The sequence below is a fragment of the Helicoverpa armigera genome, chromosome 17, assembly GCF_030705265.1.
Source record: "Helicoverpa armigera isolate CAAS_96S chromosome 17, ASM3070526v1, whole genome shotgun sequence".
Classification (NCBI taxonomy): domain Eukaryota; kingdom Metazoa; phylum Arthropoda; class Insecta; order Lepidoptera; family Noctuidae; genus Helicoverpa; species Helicoverpa armigera.
Genome location: NC_087136.1, coordinates 10331908 through 10359768, shown reverse-complemented (window position 1 = coordinate 10359768; position 27861 = coordinate 10331908). Strand labels below are relative to the sequence as shown.

The 27861-nt window shown below is 37.5% G+C and overlaps 1 protein-coding gene across 1 annotated transcript; it reads left to right on the top strand.

The window, feature by feature from the left end:
* The first annotated feature begins 5 nt into the window (after positions 1–5).
* On the top strand, positions 6–27860 carry LOC110379082 (katanin p60 ATPase-containing subunit A-like 2). Its single transcript, XM_021338587.3, has 8 exons — positions 6–142; positions 3613–3777; positions 23505–23693; positions 24785–24987; positions 25905–26088; positions 26465–26661; positions 26877–27124; positions 27476–27860. The coding sequence occupies exons 1-8, from the start codon at positions 95–97 to the stop codon at positions 27604–27606; spliced, it is 1365 nt and encodes a 454-aa protein (XP_021194262.2). The 5' UTR covers positions 6–94; the 3' UTR covers positions 27607–27860.
* Position 27861: the final 1 nt, after the last annotated feature.

Here is a 27861-nt window from a genome sequence, read left to right as displayed (position 1 = left end):
TAGCAACCGATTGAATACCTCGATGACAAGTTTATTGAGCTCTTGAATAATAAATTAATTGGCTTGAATATTATCTATTGAAGAATAAAGGAAAATGGCTGGAATCACAAGACCTATGAGTCAGATGAGAAAACTTGAAACCGTAAGTCTTTGCATTGAATTATTTAGTTTTCTATAGGTTATAGGGTCATTGACTGTAGCTACTTTGGTAGGAATACTGTTAATTCAATAGAAATTATACGCGAGTCAATGACCTAGTCTGCTTAATCTTGAACACCATACTTTTGTGCCTTTTTAAATTTAAATAATATTGATTAATTTTGACATTTTAATGCGGTTGAAGGATTGCTCTTTTCTCAACCTTATATCACATCATGGTAATCGCACCAGACTTAGGTGTTTTAAACGATAACAGTGAATTGGGGAAGGCTAAATTAAGTTTTCACAGTAGGTAAATACTGATTAGAATGATAATTGGTGGGGACATAACTTGGAATCATCATTATCATCAGCCTATCGCAGTCCACTGATATACATAGGCCTCTCCAAGTGCACGCCACTGAGATCGATTTTCGGCTTCTCACATCCAGCTCCTGGAATATATGCTTTAAATCCTGCCGATTCGACCCCATCAAGGTGTGGGAAGTACTTTCTTCAAGACGTGGGTGAAATCGCGGGCAAAGCTAGTAACATTTTTTTTTACAAATTAAGCTGGCAACCGATTCATACTGAGAAGAAAAAATCATTGTTATTTTTTTCGGAAAATGCGAATGAGATCGCGACAAACGTGAAGTTTATAAGATGAGAAAATTCATATATACTTTTATTGTTTCCTCAAAATGCGAATAAGATAGCGACAAACGTCTAGTTTAGTTACAAAATGCATAGTTTTTAAAATGAACTGCCATATTATGCCTTCATACTGCATAATAAACACATTGAACAGATTTCATAATAATAACATGTACGAGTAAAATAGGCCATGGCATGGTTTGCGTCCTGGGTCGGGCATCGAAGCCGTGACCCACAGATAGGAAGACAAATGATGCATCCTGGTGCCAACTGGACCATCCAAGTTCTGCTAAGTGGGTCAAACTTGTGTTATGGGGACGCCCACCTCTTTCTTATGGGGTTAGATAGATAATTTTTTGAATTACCTACTTAGATTAAGTATATACATAGTTATGTTTGTATTTTTTTAAACTGGTTCAGTAGTTTATATTATAATAATTTGGCTGACAAGCAAATTATTCTATATTTAAAAAATATGTTAATTAATTATTTGATTTAATAATTAAACTATTTATAAAGAGATAAAAGTTACCTTGGTACTGACGTAAATTGATAACAGTTAAGTCAGGCTATGTTTTTTACTTAATTGTTAGGTAAGTTTTTATGTTTAATCATTTGGATTTAATACCTCTCAAATCACAAAGAAAATTGAAATTTTTTTAAGTAATAATTATTTGTAGAATCAAAATAACACCCCAAGTCCTACAAATATTTTCAGTTTTTTAGTCAGCCTGTTTAGGCCGACTTTCCAAAAATTCTTGACAAGTTACCTTTGTTCCTAAATTACCGTCTGTACTGACAACTAATAACTAGTAGGTGAGTTATCCTTTACTTGTGAACGAAACCATAGCGCGATGCAGTTTGGTTCATATTGGTACAGCGCCATCTATCGAGCTCACGAAAAGACTGAGTTGGTTTGCAAAATGTGTAATTTAGACTAATATTATAAACGACTAAACCGATTTTAAATATTATTTCACCATTAGAAAGATATATTATCTGCGAGTAACATAGGCTATATTTTATCCCGGTGCGGGCAGCTCCCACGGGACGCGGGTGAAACCGCGGGAAAACGGCTAGTTTTAAATATTCTCGTTAACTTTTTTGGCACTAGAAAGTTAAATTATTTCCATATAGATTTTTTTAATTATTGTAAGTAATAATGAAACTACATAATTATAAAGAGATATAAAAGTTACGTACTGTTAACTATACTGTACTTGAAAACAGTATGTTTTTTAAAAAAACCTGATTGTTTTACGGTAAGTTTTTATTCTTAATAATTTAGATTGATCTCTCAAAATCTCAACAAACATTATTTTTAATGATATACATAATAATCTTTCGAGTATCAAAATAACACCCCAAGTCCTACAAATATTTTCAGTTTTTTAGTCAGCCTGTTTAGGCCGACTTTTCAAAAATTCTACACTTGTCACCTCTGCACCTCCTAAATTACTGTCTGTACTGACAACTAATAACCAGTAAGTTATGCTTCGCTTGTGAACGAAACCATAGCGCGATGCAGTTTTAGTCTATATCGAAACAGCGCCATCTATCGAGTAAGCGAGAAGACTGAGTTGGTATAGAAAATGTGCAATTTTAAATACTCTAGTTGACTTTTTTGGTACTAGAATGATGTGTTTTTAATATGTATGTGTGTGTTAATCACTACATAGTAAGGAAAGTTGCTTTTTCTGTCCCTATATGTCCCGTTGTACGCTTAAATCTTCTGCAATGATAAATGGTGAACTATGTAGGTTCAACCGGTTATTAAAAAAACGATTTTTTCTTAATTTTGACTATAAGCTAACTCCATAGCAAATACATAAAGTATTCATCTTTATTTGCGTACCATAATGTTACAATGATGTTACAAGGGGCTTAAAGCTAGGTACATATTATAGACCCTGTTAGGGCACAGCAAAAGAAGGCTAGGAAGTTTAATTACATACAATGTAGATACAATAGTAGATAAATGTTTCTTTTTAATTATTTTATTATTCGATGTTAGGAAAACATTATTTTGTAAGTTATTCATTCGACTATCTTTTTATCGTCAATTTATTCTTTAACGCTTAATCAAATAACACCCCAAGTCCTACAAAATATTTTCAATCTTTTAGTCAGCCTTTAACCTAGGCTGACTTTTCAAAAATTCTACAGTAAATTATTGGTTCGATCTTCTCTCCGTCTAAATATAAATAACATCCAGTAAGTTATCCTTTGCTTGTGAACGAAACCATAGCGCGATGCAGTTTTAGTCTACATCGGAACAGCGCCATCTATCGAGTAAGCCAGAAGACTGGGTTGGTTTGGAAAATGTGTAACTTTAAATATTCTCGTTGACTTTTTTGGTACTAGATTGATGTGTTTTAATATGTGTATGTGTGTGTTAATCACTACATACATAGTTAATCGGGTGATCTGTGACACAGGTTTTCATTGAAATACCTACATCAGACACCAGTCTCTCACACAGGTGGAATCTAGGATACGACATAGATTGTTTAATTTTAAGTATTTTAAGGCACCAACTGTGTAGAGAAAATAAACGAATTTATTATTATTATTAGTTAACAAAGTCGCTTTTTCTGTCCCTATGTCCCGTTGTCCCTTTGTACTCTTAAATCATCGGCAATCATAAATGGTAGACTTTTTTGGCATTAGAATGATGTGTAATTCAAATTTTAATACTATTAATACACTTTTTGGCATTAACCTTTTAGGCTTTTAATGTTTAGACCTTTGTACTTACCTACTTTTGTTAGCCTAGTTACATGCAAATAAATATAAATATTTCTTTCTTTTCCTTTATAGAAAGAGGCACTATTCCGAGCCAGGAAGCGTATCCTGAAGGTCTTGGTGCTGGGCTACTTGAAGCAGGAGGGGTTCTTCCACACAGCCGACACCTTTGCATCGGAGGCAGCGCTCAATGGGGAGTATGAAGTCTGCGATAACATTGATCTGGATATTATATTGCAGGTATTGTGTGGGTTTTGATGATGGTGTTGATTTATTTATTACTTGCTGTTTTACCGCGTCCTGTGGAAATTACTACCGGGATAAAATATAGTCTAGGTATATATATTACTCGGGAAGAGTGTAGCTTTCCAACCGTAAATGAATTCTTCAAATTGGTGCAGTAGTTTCAGAGCCTTTAGGGTACAAACAAACAAAAAAATATTTCCATTTTATTAGTGTAGATGAGCTTTTATGATTGTGCGGTACATAAGGGCTGTGAGATAGAAAATAGAAATAATACATACTTAGATGATGACGAGTATAATGTCTGCTTATACTTAATTTGTGTCAAATTGGGTATTTAATGGCATGTCTATCCTGTATTCAATTCTCCCGGGCCCTTGACAAACGTAACATAGCTCTAATGTACCTATTTATAACAACACAGTTTACTTAGTTACGAGTACATCTTACTTGATTGTGACATCCCAAAGGATTGTATGCAAGTGTGTAACAATTCTGCAACACAAATGTTCGATAGCAATGTAACATCATCATCTGCCTAAGTTCTCAGACTCTTTACTATCTATGTATCAAATTATATAAACATTTTATTCACCATCAATTTTATACGATAAAAATATTTAATACATTCATCCTAATCTAATAGAGTACTTGTGTAAGAATCTCAGCATACATTATCATATAATTTTATAATAATAAAATTATAACAAAATGATGATACATACAAATATGACATTGTGAAAATTGAATTAAATTAAATTTTACCTCATCATCATCAGCCTATAGCAGTCCACTGCTCTAAATGCACGCCACTGAGTTTTTAACACAATGCAATAAAATTTTACCTATCAAATTAAAAATTACAGATATCAGATATTAATATTGAGTCAATATCCGATGCCATCCTAAATTTTAAATCCCAAATGAGGTATCTGGATAAGAATTTATCTACCACTACGCAAACTTGAGGGTCGCGTGGAATGGCAAATGTGGCCCAGAGCCAAAGTGGCGAATGAGGAAAATTAAACAAAAAGTAGTTTTACTTGATACATATTTTACTATCGTTGAGCTATCTCCTTTTTTTCCAAATTATGCTTTCTCTTTAACGTGTCATTCTTAAAAAATACCAAGTCTTTGATCTCATCAGTAGCCTTTTTATCGTCCCACTGCTGGGCACAGGCCTCCTCACGGAGAAGGATTGAGCATTAATCACCACGCTTTCTCAATGCAGGTTGGTGATTTCAGACTTTATATATATGACTTTATATAGTCCAGGTTTCCTCGAGATGATTTTCTTCACTTCTTATCAGCCATTGTTGTCCGAGATGTACTTAAGACAAGTAGAGTACATACTCACAAAAGTCTCATTAGTACTTGGTCTGAATAGGTACAAACCTACAACATGACTCCCATTTGGCGCAGTCGGATAAAAAAGATATACATAGATAGAAAAATAGATGTTATCCTAAGCGTCCAAAACAAGTTCGTCGAGTGCCTAATAAACTAGAGACCTCTAGGGATCTGCACTTTGGTAGCATAGAGCATAGAGTTACGTCCGCGGAGCCGTGCCAACCTAGTTACAGCGAGGAAGTATTACCGCTTATGCCTCTCCAGGGAGTTAGCTGATCCAAGGAAGGCTGTAATTTGTGGTTATTGGTTTTAAGGGATGTTTAAGATGTATAAGTTATCGCCTTTCATCCGAGTCCTTCCTTATTTTATTCTTCATCATTAATATTTCTTCTTGCGGATGAAGAGTAGACAAGAGAAAATGTTTTTGAGTCACAAATTCTTCATAAGTATCTTCTTCCTTAAAATTACTATTTCTTGCGAGTTTTTAAAATCAAAAGTCATCGATTACATAGGTCCATTTTCAACGACAAAATAAACGTCAGTTTATCTGAAAACAACAAAAGTTGTAGCTAAAAAAAATATCAGTTTTTGTAACCATGTTAGCGATTTATTATTTCCCTAGTTATCATTTCTACCTGCAACACACAGTAACACACTCACACTTTGTTCTATGTTATTGACTTCAGTACTAGCTTGTTAACGCGAGGTGACACGTTTCGTCACCCTCACACACTCCCGTTCTATGACGTGGATGACGGAGCACCTCTCGTGTTAATGATTAGTGGTTTCATGCGGATTTACGTCTATTACCTATAGTTTCCTACATGTGTATAAAAGTTAACGTAGGCTTATAAATCCGCACTATAGTTGCGCCCATAATTTTCAATCTTTGCACATTTGTTCGTATCTACAGATAATGTCAAGAAACTTTGCTTGTCAGAAGTTATACATAGTAGTAGTAAGTTAAGTAATAATAATCCACAAAAATGTGTAGTAAACCCAGTCCAATAGTTTATTCGTTTCGTTCATAAAGAAAATCTTTAATGTAACTATCGAGATAAAATAAATTGGTTATAAAAAAACATACCTATAGCCTTAAGAAAAGTTGAAAACAGTTCAGGTTTCACACCATGAAGTATTTATATGAAAACACCCAAATTCATATGACAAAAGTCCATCACGTCACACGTTTTTAATTAAAGCCTCGTTTCCACTAAAATAAAACAAAATTAGGTACCTTCCTCGCACATTATCCTGGGTCCTCGCTGCAAAGCTGTCGACATGCTTGCGTGAGAACACGCAGAACTTCACATACCGACGACTCTCGTTACCAACGGATGGCGGCTTAGAGTAGCTAACTAACTGGAGGAGAAAACATAAATGTCTATGTGAAAAGTCTGTTTATATACTCGTATTTTCACAACGTCTTAACAACACAAAATACAAAATTACAAATACCAAACTTCAATAAAGCTAGATGAATACTCTCTATAATAATTTATCGACGACACGCTGTTAAATAGTTTTGAAAATTTCGACTCGTTCAGCTACTGCTGACTGATATCTGCCTAGTCTCGGTAAATTACTAGGCATTCACGAGACAAAAATTACAATTGAAAATTAGACACACATACATACATAAGAGTACGAGCGGTGGTCCCTTATTAGCAGAGGGGAAGGCAGTGGCGTCTCCAGTTGGTCGCATTATTCTAGTTTGGCAGCTAAAAACTTTTAATTTGGACAGAATGTTTCAACCCCGCATAGTTTGGTCGTTGAATACCAAATTCATTTTATGCAGGAACAACTTCTGGCGCGTCACAAAGAAAATATTTAGGAAAAATAAATCAGAGCTTTTTGGTTATACGAGGAAATTGACTGCAGAATTTTAGAAAGTTAATAGACAAATGCAGTGTTTGCACTGCAGCAATAAAAATGACAGTAATGAGGCCTTAGGACCAGACTCCACCAAAACGGAGCGGAGTAGAGAAGTTCTTAAACAACTAACTTTAAATTACCTATGTAGGTTGATTGGTTCACATGTACCTACCTATGCTTTTTGTGCTTTATCGATTAGCTAAGCACAAGCAATTTCATTCAATCAGAGTTTAATCTGATTACCATAAGGCAGGTTCATCGTGTGATAGAAAAAGAGGTAGTGCAAGTTCACGAAATCACGACCTTATTTGAGTGAGGACGGAAATTGCGGCTGGAAATAAATTTTCTTTAAACGATCTTGCTGTTCTGCATTATTTAAAAGGAATCATGTGTCTTAGGAGATACACTTATCATGACATAACTTCAGAAAGTAAAAGTGCTAGAAGTCTCGAGTTTTTCAAGGGTTTTCCTTTAGTTTCAAAATATATTGTTGAAAATGAATATTTTAAATTATTTATGTGTGTGCACGCTTTTTCTCACCGCGCTGTTTATGCCACTTAGGATACCTTAAAATGCCTGCCAGTCGCGGACCTCCAGCTATAGTATGGCCATAACCGCTGTGCACTCCCTGAGGTATGCAAGGCGAGGTGGGAGGCGAGGAAAAAAGAGCATAAGTTCACATGAGATCGATATACGTCAGACAAATCTAACGATATCAGTTTTCATTTCTAAGGCAGGACTTGTGGCGGAACGGTGGTCGGAATCTATATTATGCTTGATATTGTATTAAAATACCTAGACAGTTGATGAATGAGAACTAAAGTTAAAATTCAAATCAGGATTTTTTTATTGAAAATTTACTATAATTACAAACAAATAGATATATGTAGATAGTATAAGAAGTTAAGTTATTCCGACATAGATTCTGTTTCAACTTCATCTTCCATTTCGTCATCATCTTCATCGTCCATGTCGCCATTGGAACTTGAATCAGTCTTGCTTTGTTATGAATGAACCTAAAATCGCGATTCCAGTAATCATTTTCATTTTTCTGGACATGATATTTCATGATCGGAAAGCTTTCTCTGTCTACTTTTCTTTTCTTGAAATATTCAGCCACTTAAAAAATCACGGTTTTTACATCTCGAGATAACGCACGACCGATCTTTGAATTTTTATCTCATGTGCATCTGACATTGACGGTCCGATACAAATGACACTACCTGCCGCCACGAGCGTTGACGGCGGACTGACAGACCGCGTCACCCTCCGCCTCTCCGCGCGTACCTCAGGGAGTGCACAGCGGTTATGGCCATACTATAGTTATAACATAAAAGTAGTTGTCACGACTCTAGAGTGGCTATTGGCAGCTGCAGCACGCGAATTGACCGGACGTTTCATTTCCAGTCGTGTCGGACAAATCATGTCGTTCCCATTGAAGAGTGTGACAACCCTAGAGAGAGGTCGTCCACGAAATATTTTTATATATAATATTTAATTTAAGTCACTTTTTGTAAGGACTTATGTAACATAGTGTTTCAGCTGAGCTTGTTCATGCCAATAAGCAAAACAAACTGTTGACCGTTATAATACATAGTTATACATGTATATCTACAGTACCTATCCATAGATGTACAGACAATATGTATTGTTCTTCGTAGTTATGGTCTACATTTCTAAGTCTCCATTTTGTTCAGCTTTCCTTACAGAAACTGTAACAGTATCGTAAAGCGCCATTAACAAAGTTCTTGGAGACTTTATTTAAATTTTGTGACAGCCCTACGAAAGTGAGTTCATTCATACGTGTATGGTGATCTTCACACTGCCCCGCATCACGCTGCATCTTGCGTGTCGACGCACCTACGCGCGTTCCTGCGGGAGTGCAGATCTGCATCATCGTGCGGGTTTTTCACGCACTCACGCGCGTAGGTGCGTTTTGTAGATTCACGCACGGCGGCTCTCATTTTTCTCTGTGGTTAGTCTTTATCTGTGGTGGTCGTGCAGTACTGAGCATCAGGATAATTTTGATAATTTTGATAAAAATGGTTAATAATGTGGAACTCGTTCAGGACGCTGCTATTATACTAACTGTTTGGTTTTTGTACGGTAAAATTAAAAGAAATCGTGCCCGTAGAAGATACTGGGTGCAGCCTTATTTACAAACCAGATCTTTGAATGGGTCATTTGTTCAAAATTATAGGGACCTTAGAAAATATGAAGATAAATTTTTCAACTACACTAGAATGTCAACAACCTCTTTTGATTATTTACTCAGCAAAATTCGAACAGGTATTACTGGAAGAGATACAAATTTTCGTCTTTGTATTACGCCAGAAGAGAAGCTTTGGGTAACATTGAGGTTAGTAAATACTTTCAATTTTCTAAATACATATTAAGTTAACTACTTATATCGATATTGTCATTGTTAAACCCAGGCTTATATACGAATAAAACTAGTGATTTTGATTTATTGTGCGTTTATTTATCAAAATTTGTATCTAAGTTTAAGTCTACTATTATAATCACAGCTTTCATTCCTTGAAGTGTTTAGATATTTACTTGCTAATCACAATTAGATAGAACCACTAAATAGACTCTACTAATCACAGCTTTAATTTCTTAAATCACAAATAACTAGCTTCTCGCTTATCACAATTATGAACCCACGAGATAGCCATTCGACTTATTTTTAATGTACCTACTCTACTAATTACAGCTTTCATACATGAAATCACGAATACAGTTCACAAAAAAAGTTCTTAGCCTTTAAGTAAGCCAGTAATCGCAGTTACTATAATAATTAAGATCCCAGTAATATTTATTTTGTTAACTTTTTGTACCCTATAAGGTAAATAAAAAAAAAACTTAAGATATATCTTAAGTTTTGTAGCGTATTCGGTACTTTTAATTTTCGAACAATGGTAAAAAGTCAGATTCCTCGGAATTTTGACTATTTACGGACATTGGAGATATTAGATCTTCCATTGCCAATGTGGAGTTTTCCACAAGTGATTGCTGATTATTGGAATAGTTTCTTTCAATATATTCTTCAGCTGATAGATTAAAACTGGATGAGGAGGGCTGATTACTTGGACGCCTATTTTCCGTACATTCTCTGAGAGGTTTAGTGTAGTAACCACCATATTGATTTGAATAAGTGCCGTATTCATAATAATCGGTGCCTTGTACTTGTTGGAAATTGTCTTCCTCATTTTGTGCTTCCATGATACATTTCATTATATTTATCTTTAGCCTTGGCTTTAATCTTTGAGGCACCTTTTTAAAGTCGTCAACCAATGACAACATAAATTGTCGATCACAATCTTCTTCATCAGTCTTTCGTTGCAACGTAGATTTTAAAACGTTCAAAAGTTCACTAACAATTTTATCTGTTGAGTCACTGTTTTTGGTTTTCTTTGGTTTCGGTGGATTTATGTTACTACCATGTTGCTCTTCAACTGGGTCATTGTTTTCTTGATTTGCCATACTGTTGTGCGTTTTATTCATTGATACTATTGGTAAGAGGAACAAGAGTTGAGAGTAGTATTTATATTTTTTATGTGTAGCAGCTGATCCGCTCTTGGCAGCAGCTAGTTCCCGCCGTTGTTTCATAAAACCATCACGCAGCGTTCTCCATCTTTTTTGAAGTAATGTTCCTAAAAAAAATTAAAAAGATTCTGTACTCTATATTTCAGATACCTAGCAAGCGGTTGCTCGTTTACTGAGCTTCATTTCAGCCACAGAATAGGATTATCAACAATCAGAAAAATCGTGGAAGAAGTTTGCACAGCCATTTGGGACTTAATGAGAGCAGAATGTTTTCCTGAGCTCACGACTGAAGCTTGGTTAAGCATAGCTGAAGGTTTCCAACAACGGGCGAATTTTCCTCATGTGATTGGAGCTATTGATGGAAAACATGTCAGAGTTTACAAACCATCCCTAACAGGATCATTGTATTACAATTACAAACAATTTTTTTCAATATTATTATTAGCCATTTGTGATTCTAATTATAAATTCATTTTCATCGATGTTGGTGCGTATGGTAAATGTAGCGATAGTACTGTTTTCAGAATTCAATATTTTACAAAAAACTTAGGGAATTTAATCTTAACATACCGAAAGAATCGAATATTCCGGGAGTTCCCAATGATCTGCCATATTTTTTCATAGGCGATGAAGCGTTTAGCATTTCTGAACACATATTAAGGCCATATCCGGGGACCAACTTGAATTTTACTAAAAGAATATTTAACTATCGTTTGAGCCGAGCGCGCAGGTATATAGAATGTGCATTTGGAATTTTAACTCACAAATGGCGAATATTTCAACGACCATTAGATGTTAACGTAAATTTATCAATAAAAATTATCAAAGCGTGCTGTTTGCTTCACAATTTCGTAAGAGAAAGGCATGGTGTTAATTTCAACGAAATAATATTCAATGGTGATACAGAGGGTATGTCCGAAATTCCGAGGGCTAGAGTTCTATCAGGTACACGCGGAAGTGACGCAAGGAATAATTTGGCAGATTTTTTTGTTAATATTGACCCTTTGCCGTGGCAAAACAAATATGCTTAAACTAGCTGCAGCTTTCATAATTGTAATTTACCTATCATTAACTTGTAGTACCTAAATAAAATAATTAAAACAACTTACCGTTCTTTTTTTTTTCTTCAACCGATGCATTATTGTCAGTAAACATATTTATTATTTCCTCCCATTGTTGCACCTTCTGCGCTCTGTCACTGTACTCCTTGGATTTCATATTCCAGATTGCTGGGTGCTTTTCAATTTCGAAAATGAATCTTTCGATATCCAGATCCATTTTCACTCACGTCACGCCCTGTTGTGTTATTGTTAAATAAAACATTTATAAAGTAGCAGCCATTATGTTTATTCTATCCAGAGAGAGAGAGTATACATTTGACAGTCACAGGTTATCTATTAAAGATAAATTACAATTAACTATTAAAATAAATAAAACTAAACAGTTAAATTATCATCATCATCATCATCATCATCTCAGCCACAGGACGTCCACTGCTGAACATAGGCCTCCCCCTTAGATCTCCACAGATACCTGTTGGAGGCGACCTGCATCCAGCGTCTTCCGGCGACCTTTATGAGATCGTCTGTCCACCTTGGTGGTGGCCGTCCTACGCTGCGCTTGCTAGTCCTTGGTCTCCACTCCAGCATATATCATATATACAGCATATATATAATAATTCGCATAACCCTATAATGTCCCAATGTAACTTGCTCAACTCCTCTTTTCGTCAGTCCTCAATGTGCGTATGTTGACTTATTTCTATCATAATATTTTTGTTGTTGGGGGTCCTATCAAATTGCGAAATCAAAATAAAAAACTTACGAAAAATATTTTCAGGCCACACGAAACAAATAATCATTCGCCATCTGCTCAACTGACAAATTTGACAGGAATACCAACTTTAGAAAGTTTGAACGAAAATTTCAACACTCTGCGTGAGCGCGTGAGTGTAGTAGTACTGCCACTTGGACGGACTCCTCATTTTCAACTATGCCGGCGGCCTGGCGATATATCTCGAAGACTCATTCACCTCTTATATGCTTCGGCGGTTAACGTGGTCAATGGCGAAGGGGGTTTTAATCCGAACACCGCCATCCGTCGACATCTTGCAATTTTTTTCTTTAAATAACTGCTTGCTGCTTTAATTTTGCTGTTATTACCAGCACAGAATCCTTATCGTTAATTTTTTTTACTTCTGCAGCGCCATGTTGTGTTATTGTGGAGTTTAACCCTTAAATTGGTGAATCAATTTACTACAAAAAATGTATTATGCGTGTTAAATTGGCGGAAGCAATTTCTTTTGTTACTTTCCCCTACCATAAAACACAGGAACACATTGCATTTTACGCAAAAAACTTTAGTTCTTCCATCTTTGCAAAACCTACAGCGTGATTGCTTCTTTGCTATTTCTGGAAAATGTCTTACAGCATTATCTGACACTGTCTATCAGCCGTTCCGCTGTAGGTTTCTGAATTAATTTCTCCTTCACCTGCCCAAATACCACCGTCGGCTCTTGAAAGGGGTCCGGTACAAAGATATAAGCATATCTGCTAAATCAGGTCGTGTCAGGTTCAAGCACAGCAGAAAAAGAAAAAAAAAACATGCTATATGACATACAATTCACAACACAACTGAAGTAATTTTACATAAAAACCAACAAAAAAAGGCTAGTTTGCATTTCTAAGTAATAAACAATGTACTCCGTGTATACCAAAGTTTATGTTGTGGACTTCACTACGTACTTAGCAACGGTATTGAGTGAGTACATACAAAGTTATTATGAACTTATAAAATTGCGATTACATTATTTACACACAAAATTACGAATGATTGAAATCATTTATAATGTTCCTATGCAATTTAAAGTTTCATCCAAAAAATGTAGAAAAACACAAAAAACTTACCCGTGACCCAGATACACCAGACCGCTTTGAAGACGTTTTGAATTTGACATTTTTCAATGGAACCACATTCAAATTCATTCATTTTCCTATCAAAATATACAATTATTGCAAGCCAAAAATAATAATAAATTCTTTTTTTTAGATTAGTACTACAATCGATTTAAAAAAAGTTAATGTCTTTGGTGGAGTACACTGCCAATTTAAGGGTTGAATAAAATATTTATAAGCCCGGCCGCAGACATCCGGTTTCCGGATACGGTTTCCTGATCAGGAATTCAGATTCGGGAATCCGTGTTACTAGCGCACACATTCGGTTTTTTTCATTCGGAATTTACATGGCCAGTACGGAAAGAGGAACCATATTGAAGGCACGATATCATGGACTATGACGAATTGATTGCTGTTGCACTTTTACTGGCGCTAAACAAGAAAAAGAGGAAACGACGTTACTGGGTACACCCGTCGAATGCTCAAAGATTATCCGAAAGTCAATTCTATGTTAAAAGAACTAAATTACGAGCATACCCAGAGGAATTATTTAAGTATTATAGAAAGTCCATGAAATCCTTTGATGAACTTCATAAAGGCATAGAAGACAAGTACCTACAAGAGAAATAAAAAAAACACATTATTTTAGGTGTTTATTTATGTAAATTATGTATACGTTTGTTAATCTATACTAATATTATAAAAAGGAAAACTTTGTTTGTTTGGTTGTAATGAATAGGCTCAAAAACTACTGGATAGTTTTTAAAAATTCTTTCACCATTCGAAAGCTACATTATCCACGAGTAACATAAGTAGGCTATATTTTATCCCGGTACGGGCAGTAGTTACCACGGGACGCGGGGGAAACCGCGGGAAAACGGCTAGTTGTGAAAACGGCTAGTTGTTATAAACAGGATTTTTTTTTAATAATATTAATACAAAAATAAAACATATGTAGGGGTAAAAACAGCGAAACGGCTCGGAAATCTTCTTATCGTTTATTTAGCAGCTTTTACAACAATCAAAATCCTTTAAAACTACTCTTAATCTTAATTAACATCGTCTTCAATCAATCGTGTCGTCGTAAAACCATCGTAAAGCATAATGCACGCAAAGTACTCTCTCGTTCGTTCCCTTTCATGCCCTCTCGTTCATCATCTCACTCTCATCGTTCGGATACACATCTAAAACACTTTCACTCAATCAATCAGATATTCGGATACATTCCCACATCCGGCCGTCCTGCTCTTAGTCTGTCCTCAGACTAAGCACATGAAAATAAATCTTAAAGGTTACAGTTACATACTTTAAATCTTTTAACTACTGCTTGAACATAGTTTAAGCCTTATGATAACTACTGAGACATGAGACAGTGCCAATGGTTACAATTATAACAGCAATACATTTCTAACAATATTGTTTACACCACACTAGGTACAAGGTTGTTTACAACAATCAAACATGAATGGTAAGTATACTAAGTACATACACTGGTAACAGAACATTACGGTTATAGGTCATTCATCCTTCCATACTATCAAATCAAAAGTAAGTAATGCCCTTATATTTCACTCTGTGTCACTCATATAGTCAGGCCATGGTTTCATATGGTCTGCTGATGCTGTAGTTCTGTGAGGACCCTCCGCTCGTGAGTCAGCCTTCTCTACATCATACCTATCATTTCTCTTTACCTTCACCACCTTGTAAGGTCCCAAAAACTTTGGCTTGAGTTTAAGGCCTGTTCCAAATTGAGTTCTCTTCACAGCAACAAGTCCACCTTCTTCATACTTTCTGCTTGGCTTTCTCTTCTTGTTGTAATTTCTTCTGTTTTCCTCTTGAATCTTTAGAATCTGTTGCTTGGCACTCCTTCTTAATTCTTCCCTATCCTCAATGAAACTTTCCCTTTCTTCTTGTTTTAATAAATCTAATATTTCAACATCTTCCTTCCTTCTCATCTTCGTTCCAAGAAGCAATTGGAAGGTGTATTATTGATACTTCTGTGATATGTGCTGTTGAGTGCTCTTTGCACCCTACTCACCAACTTATACCACAACGTAGGTTGTTCCACTGATAATTTTGTCAAGACCCGATGATTGTCCGATGCACCCTCTCCACTTGACCATTCCCTCTTGGAACTCCGGTGGTTATTTTAACATGCTCTATTCCCTCTTGCTTACAATACTCAGCGAAATCATTGCTCGTAAAGGCAGTACCCCTGTCAGAGATAATCCTTGCAGGATTACCAAACACCTGTTGATGTATTTCCAGCTTCCTCAATACTTCTTGAGTGGTTGTACTCTTTGTGGGAAACAGCCACACAAACTTAGTGAATCCATCAACAACTGTGAGTATGTAATTATATTGTTTGCGAGTTTCGGTAAGTGGTCCTATATGGTCAATGTGCAGAGTATGTAGGTGTATCACCTTTTCTATGGGGTTCAAATATCCTTCTTGTTTACCTTCTTTTCGTGAAGCAAGGAGACATGGGATACAGTTAGCTATATACTCTTCAACTTTCTTATCCAGGTGAGTTATGAAATAGTCCTTACTTATCAATTCAATAGTTTTTTTCTTTGAGAAATGACCATTATCATGTGCTCTCTTGATTATTTCCACCTCCATCCTTTGTGGTATAACCAAGCATCTTTCCTTTCCTCTACATAACAATCCATCATGCAAATAAAAATCATTATATGGTTTTCCTTCTTCCAGTATATTCTTAATGGCCTTCAGTCCAGTGTCAGTCTCTTGTGCACGTCTCAATGAACTATGCAAGTCTGAAAATATGGTTGCAATATATGGGTTTCGGCTCAGTGCATCTGTATGTTTCATTCTTGATCCCTCACGATGCTCAATAGTAAAATCATAATCTTGCAGAAATAAAATCCATCTTGCTACCCTGGGTGATGTTGCCAAATCCTTTTTATTTAATGTCATCTGAAATGCCTTGCAGTCAGTAACTATTTTAAAATGGTTTCCATAAAGGTAGTGTCTGAACTTTTTTATTCCTTCGATGATAGCCAAGGCTTCTAACTCATAGCTTGTGTATCTGCTTTCAGCATCAGTAGTTCGCTTGCTCATATAATATACAGGATGGAGATCACCTTTAACGTCTTTCTGTAGTAGTATAGCCGCATATGCCACACAAGATGCATCAGTATGCAGCTCAGTGGGTGCTTTTGAATCATAAATTTTTAAAACAGGTTTACTTGCCAATTTATTCTTCAGAGTGTTGAATGCCAATCTATGTTCATCATGAAACTCAAATTTTCTGTCTTTTCTTAACAAATCTGTGAGAGGTTTGGCTATAGTAGCAAAGTTTTGAATATACTTTCTAAAATATGAACAAAGTCCCAAGAAACTGAGCAGTTGCTTCTCATTTCTGGGCTCAGGAAATTTTAGGACCGCCTCGGTCTTTCCTGGCGATGGCGTAACTGCTCCACCTTCGATTACATGGCCAAGGTACTCCACTTTCCGCACCAGCAGCTGTGACTTTGACCAGTTTATTTCTAGTCCATACTCCATAGCAACTTGCAACACCTCTTGCAACCTCTCGACAGCTTGTGCCTCTGTTAATGCTGGAATTAACAAATCGTCTATGAATATTACAACAACACCTCTAGTAATCAGATCCCTGAATATTATTGAGATAAAACGGGTGAAAACCTTGGGACATATGGATAGGCCAAACGGAGCTCTTAAAAATTCATACTGAGCCGTCATAGTAACAAAGGAGGTATACTTTATAGATTCCTCGCTAACTCTCAGGTGGAAAAATCCATTCTTAAGGTCTAGGGCGCTAAACACCCTCGCAGCAGCCAGCTTATCAATATGTTCATCTATGATGGGTAGCGGGTATTCATCTTTAACCATCTTCTTGTTAATCAACCTATAGTCAACACATACTCGCAAACTACCATCTTTCTTTCTTACTAAGACAAGCGGGCTTGCATATTCGGAAAAACTTACCCGAATTATTCCCTGGTCCAACCATTCTCTAATCTGCTTGTCTACCTCTGCCTGCTCTCGGGTGCGATGCGCCGAGGACGTTGAGCGACAGGTATGTCATCCTTCAGTATGATCTTTAACTCGATAGGCGCCTCCTTAGTTTGCTGTGGCTTGTAAGATTCTACTAACCTGGCTACTTCTTCTCTCACGTTCTGGTCCATCACATGACCTACAACATCAACAGAACACGCACAACAATCCACATCACGCAACCAATCATTAGGTTTCATCCATACAGATCCGCCTTTCATAACCGTAATGACATTTTGTAGAAATTCGTGACCAATTAACACTTTGAATGGAATAGTTTCATTGGGTATAACATAGAATATAACATCACGGTACGTGTATCCATCGATCTCAATACTGGTCCGGAATTGTCCAATTGGTTTGATTTTAGAAAGTCCTAAGCCGGTAAGAGTTATTACACACTCACTATCACACGCGGGAGACCCTATTTCTTTGTAGAAGTCCAATCTTATTAAATTTACATCGCTCCCCGAATCGACTAACGCATCTGTTATATTCCCGCACAGCATTTTTACACTTTTCACTGGTTTTGTAAAAATTCCAGGTTTGTTTACATCCAAAACGTCAACATCGCCGCCATGACACTTTCCGTCCGCCATGTCATGTTGTCGGCCAATCGCCGCAAGGGCAGTGTTGCCAACCTCATAATCTCGATCGTCGATCTCTGCACTGCCTAGAGCTGTTGCGACGAATGTCCGCTTCGACTGTGTTCGTAATGTTTCCGCACTGGTACCGGAACCGGAAGATGTGACCGGTGCAGCCGGTGATGATGATTTTGAGTTCACAGGGCAATTTGGGGAAATATGTCCAAACCCATTGCATCGGAAACACTTTTTCCCTAGATTTCTGTGCGGACAATTTTCACTCCGATGATTTTTCTCCCACAGTCGTAGCACCTGTATCTGTATGATGAAACTTCTTCCTTGCGAATATTACTACTATCTTTTCCTTTTCGGTATAACGGGTCTTCTCCTTGATCATCTCATATATTTTAAGCTTCTCTTCAACTCTGAGTATGTGGTAATGCCGTACAACATTATTTTATTGATTTCGTTGTCCCGTATACCATCAATGATGTATTTAATGGCTACGTAGTCCGCCATTTTCCCTCTTTCCCAAGCTCCTTCATGGCGAACATATAATCGATGCATGACTCATTCGGCCTCTTCTTTCTAGCACTCATCATCTCATGGATAGTTTTTGCGTCGATCGCGTCTGGAAATTCTTTGGAGATAGCTAGCTTGAGCGATTCCCAGCACTTGAAAGTTTTTTCTGAGCTCAGCCATAACGCAGCCGTTCCAGTCAATGAACGCCGCGCCACCAGCAATCTTTGTGTCTGCGACCATTCAAAGATATCACCATTGTCGTCTATATCTTGAATCCACTTTGTTACAGGATATGCCCTGTCCCTGCCGTCGAACTTCCTTATAACATCTTCCGCGTAATTAAATGTAGCACGCGCTGGCCGATCGAGTACGCCGCCATCTTCGTCGTCATACGATTGACTCTTACTTCGGTTTCTTGGCATCATAAACGTCGTAAAATCGTACTCCTGGCTACGTATTATACTTTCCACGTTCAACGCCGCAGGCGCTCCGCCGCTGCCGCGCTCGCGCTATCCTGTAACGGGTCTTCTTCTCCAACGTCGGACACGTGCTCCTGCACGCCGCCGCTCGCCGATTTTGCGTATCCCGGACGAGCCCCCACAATTTGTAGGGGTAAAAACAGCGAAACGGCTCGGAAATCTTCTTATCGTTTATTTAGCAGCTTTTACAACAATCAAAATCCTTTAAAACTACTCTTAATCTTAATTAACATCGTCTTCAATCAATCGTGTCGTCGTAAAACCATCGTAAAGCATAATGCACGCAAAGTACTCTCTCGTTCGTTCCCTTTCATGCCCTCTCGTTCATCATCTCACTCTCATCGTTCGGATACACATCTAAAACACTTTCACTCAATCAATCAGATATTCGGATACATTCCCACACATATATAAAATGCAAGTCACAGGCGGGCTCTGAATGCTCTGATACACGTCCATTCGGAACAGGGCTACCTTGATTCAGAATGAAAATTTCCGTATGTGTGCGGCGGTCGAACCAAATTGTTCGCGAGCGCTGCGTTCGGAATGACGTCATTAGGTTTTATTCCGTTCTGAGTACCCGAACGCACGCAGAAAATTTTAAACCGAATGTCGGGTTTTTTTCCTCCCGGAAAAAGTAAGAACGTGTGCGCTGTTGTGAATATTTTGTATGAAAAAAGAGCATTTCGGTTTCCGAATCCGAATTCCTGATCAGGAAATCGTATCCGGAAACCAGATGTCTGCGGCCGGGCTAAAGTAGCAGCCATTGTGTTTATTATGTCCAGAGAGAGAGAGTGTACATCTGCCAGTCACAGGTTATATATGATGCACAGATTATCTACACGCCCATTCAAAATCACGCGCGTCATTGCGGGATCAGTGTGCCATACCTTGCGTTTCGCCCCGCACCTACGCGCGGGGGTGCGTGTTTCTCCGCATGTATGTGCGTGATCCGCATGAACGCGCGTGGATGCATTTTCAGTGTGTGGGACTATGCGTGTTTTCCATACAAACGGAGATATTTCCATACAACGGAAAAAAACGCATCCACGCACTACGCTGCATCATGCGGGGCAGTGTGATAATCGCCTATATGAGTGTGTGCCACTACGTAAATTGAACACTCTTTCTAGTGTAAGATTGGTTTTCTAACACATTGTCGGAGTAGAGTAGATAATATTTTCCGCAACTTTTTAGACTTGAAGCTCGAAACAGAAAATTTTAGTTTTCGCCTGAGAAAATTATGTGATGTGCGTTTCAGAGATTACTTACATACATTTTCTCTTCAAGGTGAAAATACAGCTAGTGTATAAATTTATTCACGAAGAATTAAAAAAAAGTAACAATCTGTGTTAGGACTTTTTCTTTATCTTATTTTATTAAGACCTTAGGCTTTTATAACCACTATTTTGACACCATACGGGAATCAAACCTGGCGATAATATAAACCTTACTCTAACCACCACTAGGTTCACTAAACTTCAGGTCACCTAAAATTCTCTCTACATACACGAGTCTTTTTAAAGCTTACAAAAATCTAGAACAGGTCATTAGCTCGCTTGAATAAGAATATGTGTGTAGTGTCAGCAGTGTCAGACACAAGTGCGATGTCACTTTACTGACGAAATGACCTCTCGTTGCTGGGCCAAATATGAAGAGTTTGTTGCAGAGCTTTCTTTATTAAAGGTTCTCAGTCGGATAAATGTTTTCCGCCATTCTAAATTCGATAGGTATTTATTTAGGTCCAGTTTGATCAGTGAACTGACCTAAAATTGATTTCACTGTTGTAAAAAATTTCCTGACCAACTCTGTTTGTGACTATGGGTTCAAAACTTATAAAACTACTTCTAGGTACCTATATCATATATCGCTAAATAAAAAAGCGGTTTGGGTGGTGACTGAGAACAAACCTACAGACTAAATAAAATTATGAAAAACGGAAATAACAAGGTTCGGGAAAACAAAGTTCGGGCGAGAAAAATAAAACACACACTGGAGACAGCTGATTTTACTCTGAAAATGTGACAACGGAAATCATTTTAGAGGTACACGGCAAAATATTAACGTCATATATTTCTATTAGCGTTGCAAATAAAATTGAATGTCACGGCTAATAGATAATTTGGCCGCGAATCCACCGTGATATTATCTCAAGCTCGTCTGTTATATATTCGTGTGGTTTGAGAGTCGTAAATTATTTTAATTTGACTAAAATATTGGAATAGATGCCAAAGATCGGTGTACGTAGTTTAGGAACTAATGGTTTTGCTGTTATTTATATAATTTTGAGAGGGTTTTGGTGTTAAGTACTTATTTATATTATTTTGAGAGAGAGGGAGATGTAGAAATGAAACAGGTTTTTTACCTATTGTATTATTTATGTAAACGTAATTTTGTGTCGATCATGAGGAACTGGAATTACGTTATTTTTTAAATAAAGAGATTTTCCACAAATTCTAATGAAGCGTAGCCATCATGAAAACTCAATGATCAAAAGGTTTATTTCAACCACGAAACACGACATTTTCATAATCCCCTGACATTATAAAACCGATGCACATTTGTAACATAAAATCATAACATTTAACAGCTGAAACCTTGTTTACCAACTTTCCCTTGGACGGCTGCCTGCGAGGCGAGACGCGCAGACGCCGGTGACGTCACGGCCGCCATATTGCGTAACGGTGATGTTCACTTGCATTTCCCGGTTTTCATGTAGGTAGATGCATTAATATGTAGATAGGGTTGGAAAGTTTTTTTTACTTATGCCAAAACAAATTGCAGTATTTTAAGATCCGAACATATTATGAATAGAAAAGGAGAAAACATGCTGCGCCGACCCCAAATAAGCACCTATACTTAATTGGGATAAAGGCAGGAGGCTGATGATGAGGGTTGGAAAGTTTTGCATGTTTTTTGATACGTATATAAATAATCGCAATGTATCGGTTGTGTATAAATAAATAAATAAAAAAAAAGTTGAAAATTATGAAGATGGTTAAATAATTACATACATAACCTAATTATTTCCACTCAGCACCTGAATAATCACAGTGCTAACAAAAGTTTTTTTTTTAATTAAGTATTTGACGAATTTTAATTCTACATAACAACAATTTCAAGTAATGACGTGGTACGTTGGTTATCAATTTAAAGGCTTTAAAAAGGGGAGCTAAAATATAAAGATTGCACCTAAGATTACTTACCATGTGTGTCGTCTATTTACAGTTCATTCACTGAATAACAAAATTGAGTTGCAGCCCAAATAAAGACATGAACACACATACATAGAACCACAGCCCCCACCCACAGACAAAAGACAAACAAATGACTGTAACCCTGGCCACATATCACGGTATTACGGTATTACCAGAGGGTCTCGGTCGGAGCCTGACAAATATCGGACATGAGCACAAATGATCCGAGTATTTCCTTATCGTTGGAGCTAACATTCTTGTTAATTCCCTAAATTACTACTAACAAACTAAGAACCTGTTTATCTAACACCAAAGATTTTCTTAACTTTAAATTCAAGGAAATCAATCGTTTTCAGAGTAAGGCTGTATACGCCTTAATGTAAGTTCCGTATAAGGTGAGTATATAAGGAAGTATATAAGGGGAGTAGATAAGGAAGTATATAAGAGACTATGTAAGAAAGTATATAAGGGAGTATATAAAGAAGTATGTAAGAAAGTACATAAGGAAGTATATAAGGGAAAAGATAAGGGAGTAAATAAGGAAGTATATAAGGAAGTACATAAGGGAAGTATATAAAGGGAGTACATAAGGGGAGTAGATAAGGAAGTATATAAGGGAGTATATAAAGAAGTATGTAACAAAGTACATAAGGAAGTAGATAAGGGACTATATAAGAGGAGTACATAAAGGGAGTACAGAAGGAAGTATAAGTCAGCGTCTATGCATATTACGGTAGTTTCCTAAAAAATAATAATTAGTCCGTCTTGTAGATTGTCCAAAATTAAGCGATACGTATTTTTTCTTTTTTAAATTGGATCAGAACTTGTTAAGATATAGCGTGTTAAAGTTGAGTGTGACGTCACAAGTTGCTACAATTTTCAGGACACTGTGACGTAAAAGGCCCCCACTCCTAATTTTTGAAGCGTATTATCTTTGTCATTTTATGTTTAATTAAAAAAAGAAAAAATACGTATCCAATATTTTTTGATTATCTAAAAAGCGGACTAAATATTATTTCATTATTTCGACCCTGGACACTACCCTATTAGATTTGAACGAAAAAATGAATATGAATAGAAATACAATAAACTGCGTAACGTTCGCTCACATTCGGCAACTGACAGCCTAGAACAATAATATACTTCTTAAAGTATTTTTTTTATTTTATTGAACTCCTGAACATACATACACTAGGTACGTAAACTTAAATTCTTAATACCTGTCTCCATTCCCAGGATTACTGCAGCTACTACCTGATCCGTTTCAACAAGCAGCCCCAGTTCTGCCGCAAGGTGGAGGAGCGAGCCCCTCGCCGGCCTCAGACCAGGAAGACGAGGGAACGCACTGAGCCCGTGGTCAGCGAGGAGTTCGTCAAAGATGAAGTGGATCTGCCCTCCAGTTTCACTGTTACTAAGTTGTTGAAGGTGAGTGATGAGTGGTCAAAGTTGGAAAACTGGATGTAACTGTCTCAAATGGTACTGGTCAGGGGTGTCTTTTTCAAACTTGAAATTGAATAGGTAGGTACTTACTTAAGCGTTAGAAGAAATACTGAAATGTAGATCGCATTAGTGGCATCATATTAAACAGATTCCCATATGTAAATTACTCTTGCTTTCTACGAACTGATCGTAGTTGCATCAAATACGTTCATGTTATTATATAAAGCCTTAAAAAATAAGCGTCACGAATTGCATCAAAGATAAACGAAAAAATTCAGTGGTTACAGATGAACTAGGAAACGCAAACCAAGCTTAATAACTATGAAATACATTTAAAATTTAATTCATGCAGGTAAAGGGAATAGTTTTATGACGTGACTCTGGCTTGCAGCCAACAATTTGTCACTGTATGACTATCTTCAGGGTCATCGCAATGCTGATGGCTTTATTGGGTAATACAGTTGGCGAATAAATACGACTTTACAGTATTTATTTAGCCATATATCTCCGTTGGACGGAACGGGACGACAAATGAAAATAGGTCACACGATTTAGTGGTTTCTGTTCGCAATATTTTTTCAATTTTAGTGCAGTCTAGCTCTCTCAGGGGTTTCAGTTGCGTCCTGAGATATTTTTCAGATTAGGCTAGATGCAATCTGAAACTGTTTAGCCAATTCACCGCAATAAACTGTCATCCATCAGGACATTACAAATTGTGCATCATATGTACACATCTGGGCATCCTAGGGAAACCAACTAACTGTCAAACAACTAACAAACCAACTGTCGCATCAGAATGTTATTTAATAAACTATGCCACGTCAGTCTGCCCCAAAAGCGACTTCCCACCGATATGTGCACAGTGTCGAACACAAACTATTTACTCTGGTCAACTCGTTCTGACAAACAGCAACAAATTAAGTAACGCTTTCCTATTTCCTGGAAATTGCAACATTTGTGCGCTAATACATGCTAGCTGACGGCGCCGACACGTACCAACACCTTTTTGGTGGAATCTCGCCGAGATATTTAAGCATTCGTATTCTTAACATTACCTCGCTTCATTTGTTTTCCAGGATGAACAAACAATCAACAGCATACCACCAATAGACAGAAAGCCTCTAGCTGGTTTCCTGAGCCACGCGAGCCATGATAAGAAGCAGCTAGTAGAGCTATTGTACCAGGACATCATCAGACCTACGGGAGTGACGTGGGACGATGTGAAGGGGCTGGCTTCGGCCAAGAGCTTGCTTATGGAGTCTGTTGTTTATCCTGTAAGGTAAGTAGTCTATACTCATCAGTTTATACTTCCTAGTATGATAAAGAAGATTTTTTGTTGCTTTGTACCCGAGCTCCGAAACTACTGAACCGATTTGATAAGTTCTTTATCGGTTAGGAAGCTGTGTTGTCCTTGAGTAACAAAGGCTAAATTTATAGGGGTACGGCCAGTATTTTCCTGAAACTGCACGAATAGCTAATAGGATAATATGAGTGTTAGTATTCTATGGGAAGTTTAAGTCCCGTTTTGAGAGGTTGAAAAATATAGGCCGTTTGTGCCAAATTTTTCAAGACGTTGGCAAGTAAGCGGAATTTTTGATAGTTCGGTTCCCGCAACGAATAAATTTTCTTTGGGATCGATAGTGCTATGGATATATTCCAAGATGGTTCTGAGACAGTACACGCTCTGCCTATTTAATTTTACTCGCGGTAGCAGGGAGAATATTAACCCATGTGGCTGGCATGATCTATCCAACAAGTTAGGTATTCTTCTCAGCCTTCGAGGTAAATAAGTTCTACATAAATCTATTATTTTGTCTTCCGACAGCAGTATCACCGGCGTCACGTAGGCTCCACGCACATGGATAAAAAGTAACCTTTAGCCATCCTCAATAAATGGGTTATCTTTTTTTTTCCAACGACGTCAAAAATCATCAAATTACCCCTCCCGCTGTGGGTTAGCAGCGGCGAGGGAGTGTCAGACTCTTACTGACTAAAAACCGTCGTGTTCCGTCGTAGGCCTTTTATGTGTTTTTCAAACAACCCGCAGCCCCGGCAGGCCTTGGCCCTACTGGGCCCCGCTGGGGTTGATAAATGGGTTATCTTACCCAAAATAATTTTTCAAATCGGTTCAGAAGCTACATTCCAACCTTACCAAAACACCCAACATTTCTAGAAAATATACCATCCCTTCCCCAGATATCCAGAAGTATTCACGGGTCTCCTAGAACCGTGGCGAGGCGTGTTGTTACACGGTCCGCCGGGCACCGGCAAGACGATGCTGGCCCGAGCTGTGGCTGGTGAGAGTTGCTGCACTTTCTTCAACGTGTCTTGCAGCACTATCGTCAATAAGTGGCGAGGGGAGACTGAGAAGATTATTAAGGTAGGTATTTCTTTTTTCTATACCAAAACAAACGACAGTAGACAAATGCATTAGGAAAACTGACTTGGACCTTATACAATTCTTGGTTGTAATGGCCGTAAAAAATAATATATGAAACTAATATAATATATGAAATACTGTAAATATATTATGCTCCTGCTAGCTGTGTCCCCCAGGTCCCGTGAGGGAGCTTCTTCTATCCTTTCTCAAACTATCTGATTATTTGCCTCTATAAAATCGGTTCAATAGTTTTGCGAAGAATGGAGTTAAGTATTTTATATTATTTACAAATATGAAATTAACGGTAAGAGGGTCACTAGGGTTATAATAATTTTAAGTTCATGATTAACAAAACGATGTACATTCTCATCTGCAGGTCCTCTTCGAAATGGCATCCTACTACGCTCCCTCCATAATCTTCATGGACGAGATAGAAACCCTGGCGTCTGACCGCTCATCCCCCGGCGAACATGAAGCGTCACGCCGTCTGAAGGCGCAACTCCTCACTGAGATCGACGGCATCGGGGGACGGGACGGGATTATATTCTTGCTGGCAAACTCTAATTTACCTTGGTAAGCTATGTTTTATACTATAGCTAGCTTCCACCAGCGGTTTAACCCGCGACCCATGGAAACCAAAAAGTAGCTTTGAGCCTTCATCGATAAGTGGGCTGTATATGTAACACTGAAATAATTTTCCAATACGGTCTATTACTTCTTGATATAAGCTCCTTCAAACAATGAACCATACAAAACCAGGTCTTATTGAGAAACCCCTACTTTTCCAGGGAAATAGACCCAGCAATGTTACGGAGACTCGAAAAGAGGATTTACATCCCTCTCCCTGAATTCAAAACCCGTGAGGAGTTGTTCCAAACATACCTGAATTCGAAGAACATAGAACTGTTCCCTAAGGTGGACTTCAAGGAGCTGGCCAGCAAGACTGAGGGGTACTCCTGCAGCGACATCAAGTTGGTTTGCAAGGAGGCCCTCATGTCCACTGTGAGGAAATTGCTTCCACATATGAGTGTGAAAGGTAGGTGACATACAAATTGGGGTGTTCAGATTTTACATTCAAATTTAGTCTATTAGTTTAGAATCTGGACTGCAAATTTTTTTTTCATCAGCCCTTTCAAAAGTGTACGATATTCTTGAAAGTATGTAGTTGTAAAAAAAACGAAAAGAGCTCTTGACAACCTACCATCTTTTTTAATTAACCGATTTACGACAAAGAAGGAGTTTCTCAAATCGATAGGTTTTTCACACACTTGTCCGTCTTGCCTTTGGATTCCATGTTTGCATTCTGTAGTAGGTAACTTAATTTTTGAGTAGGTAGGTACTGGAGGGCTCGCTGGGAGAATTATTTAGTTTTGATATTTGGTTTCAGGTCACGTAGCCAATCGGAAAGACAGACTGGACCTAGCAGAAATTCTGACAGCCATAGAGAAGACCAAGCCAGTCTCCAAAAATCTTACCAAACGTCATGTGGAATGGCAGAATGAAATGGGCTGTTGTTAAGTTGTTAGACTGATGTACCTAGTGTCATAAGTTAGGGTCCCTATTTATTTATTTATTTAGATTTTTAAATCATGAATTTGTTGAGTCGCATGTGTCTTTTTAACAGCTTTTTTGGCTCTCAAAACTGAATTATTTTATAGCAGAAGGTAAGTAATGATATAGCTCTTCACTTTTGAACAAATATGTGCTAAATACAAACTTTTAGGTATTAATATTGATAGTTGCTATTGTAAGATGTTTGTTTGTGTGTCGGTT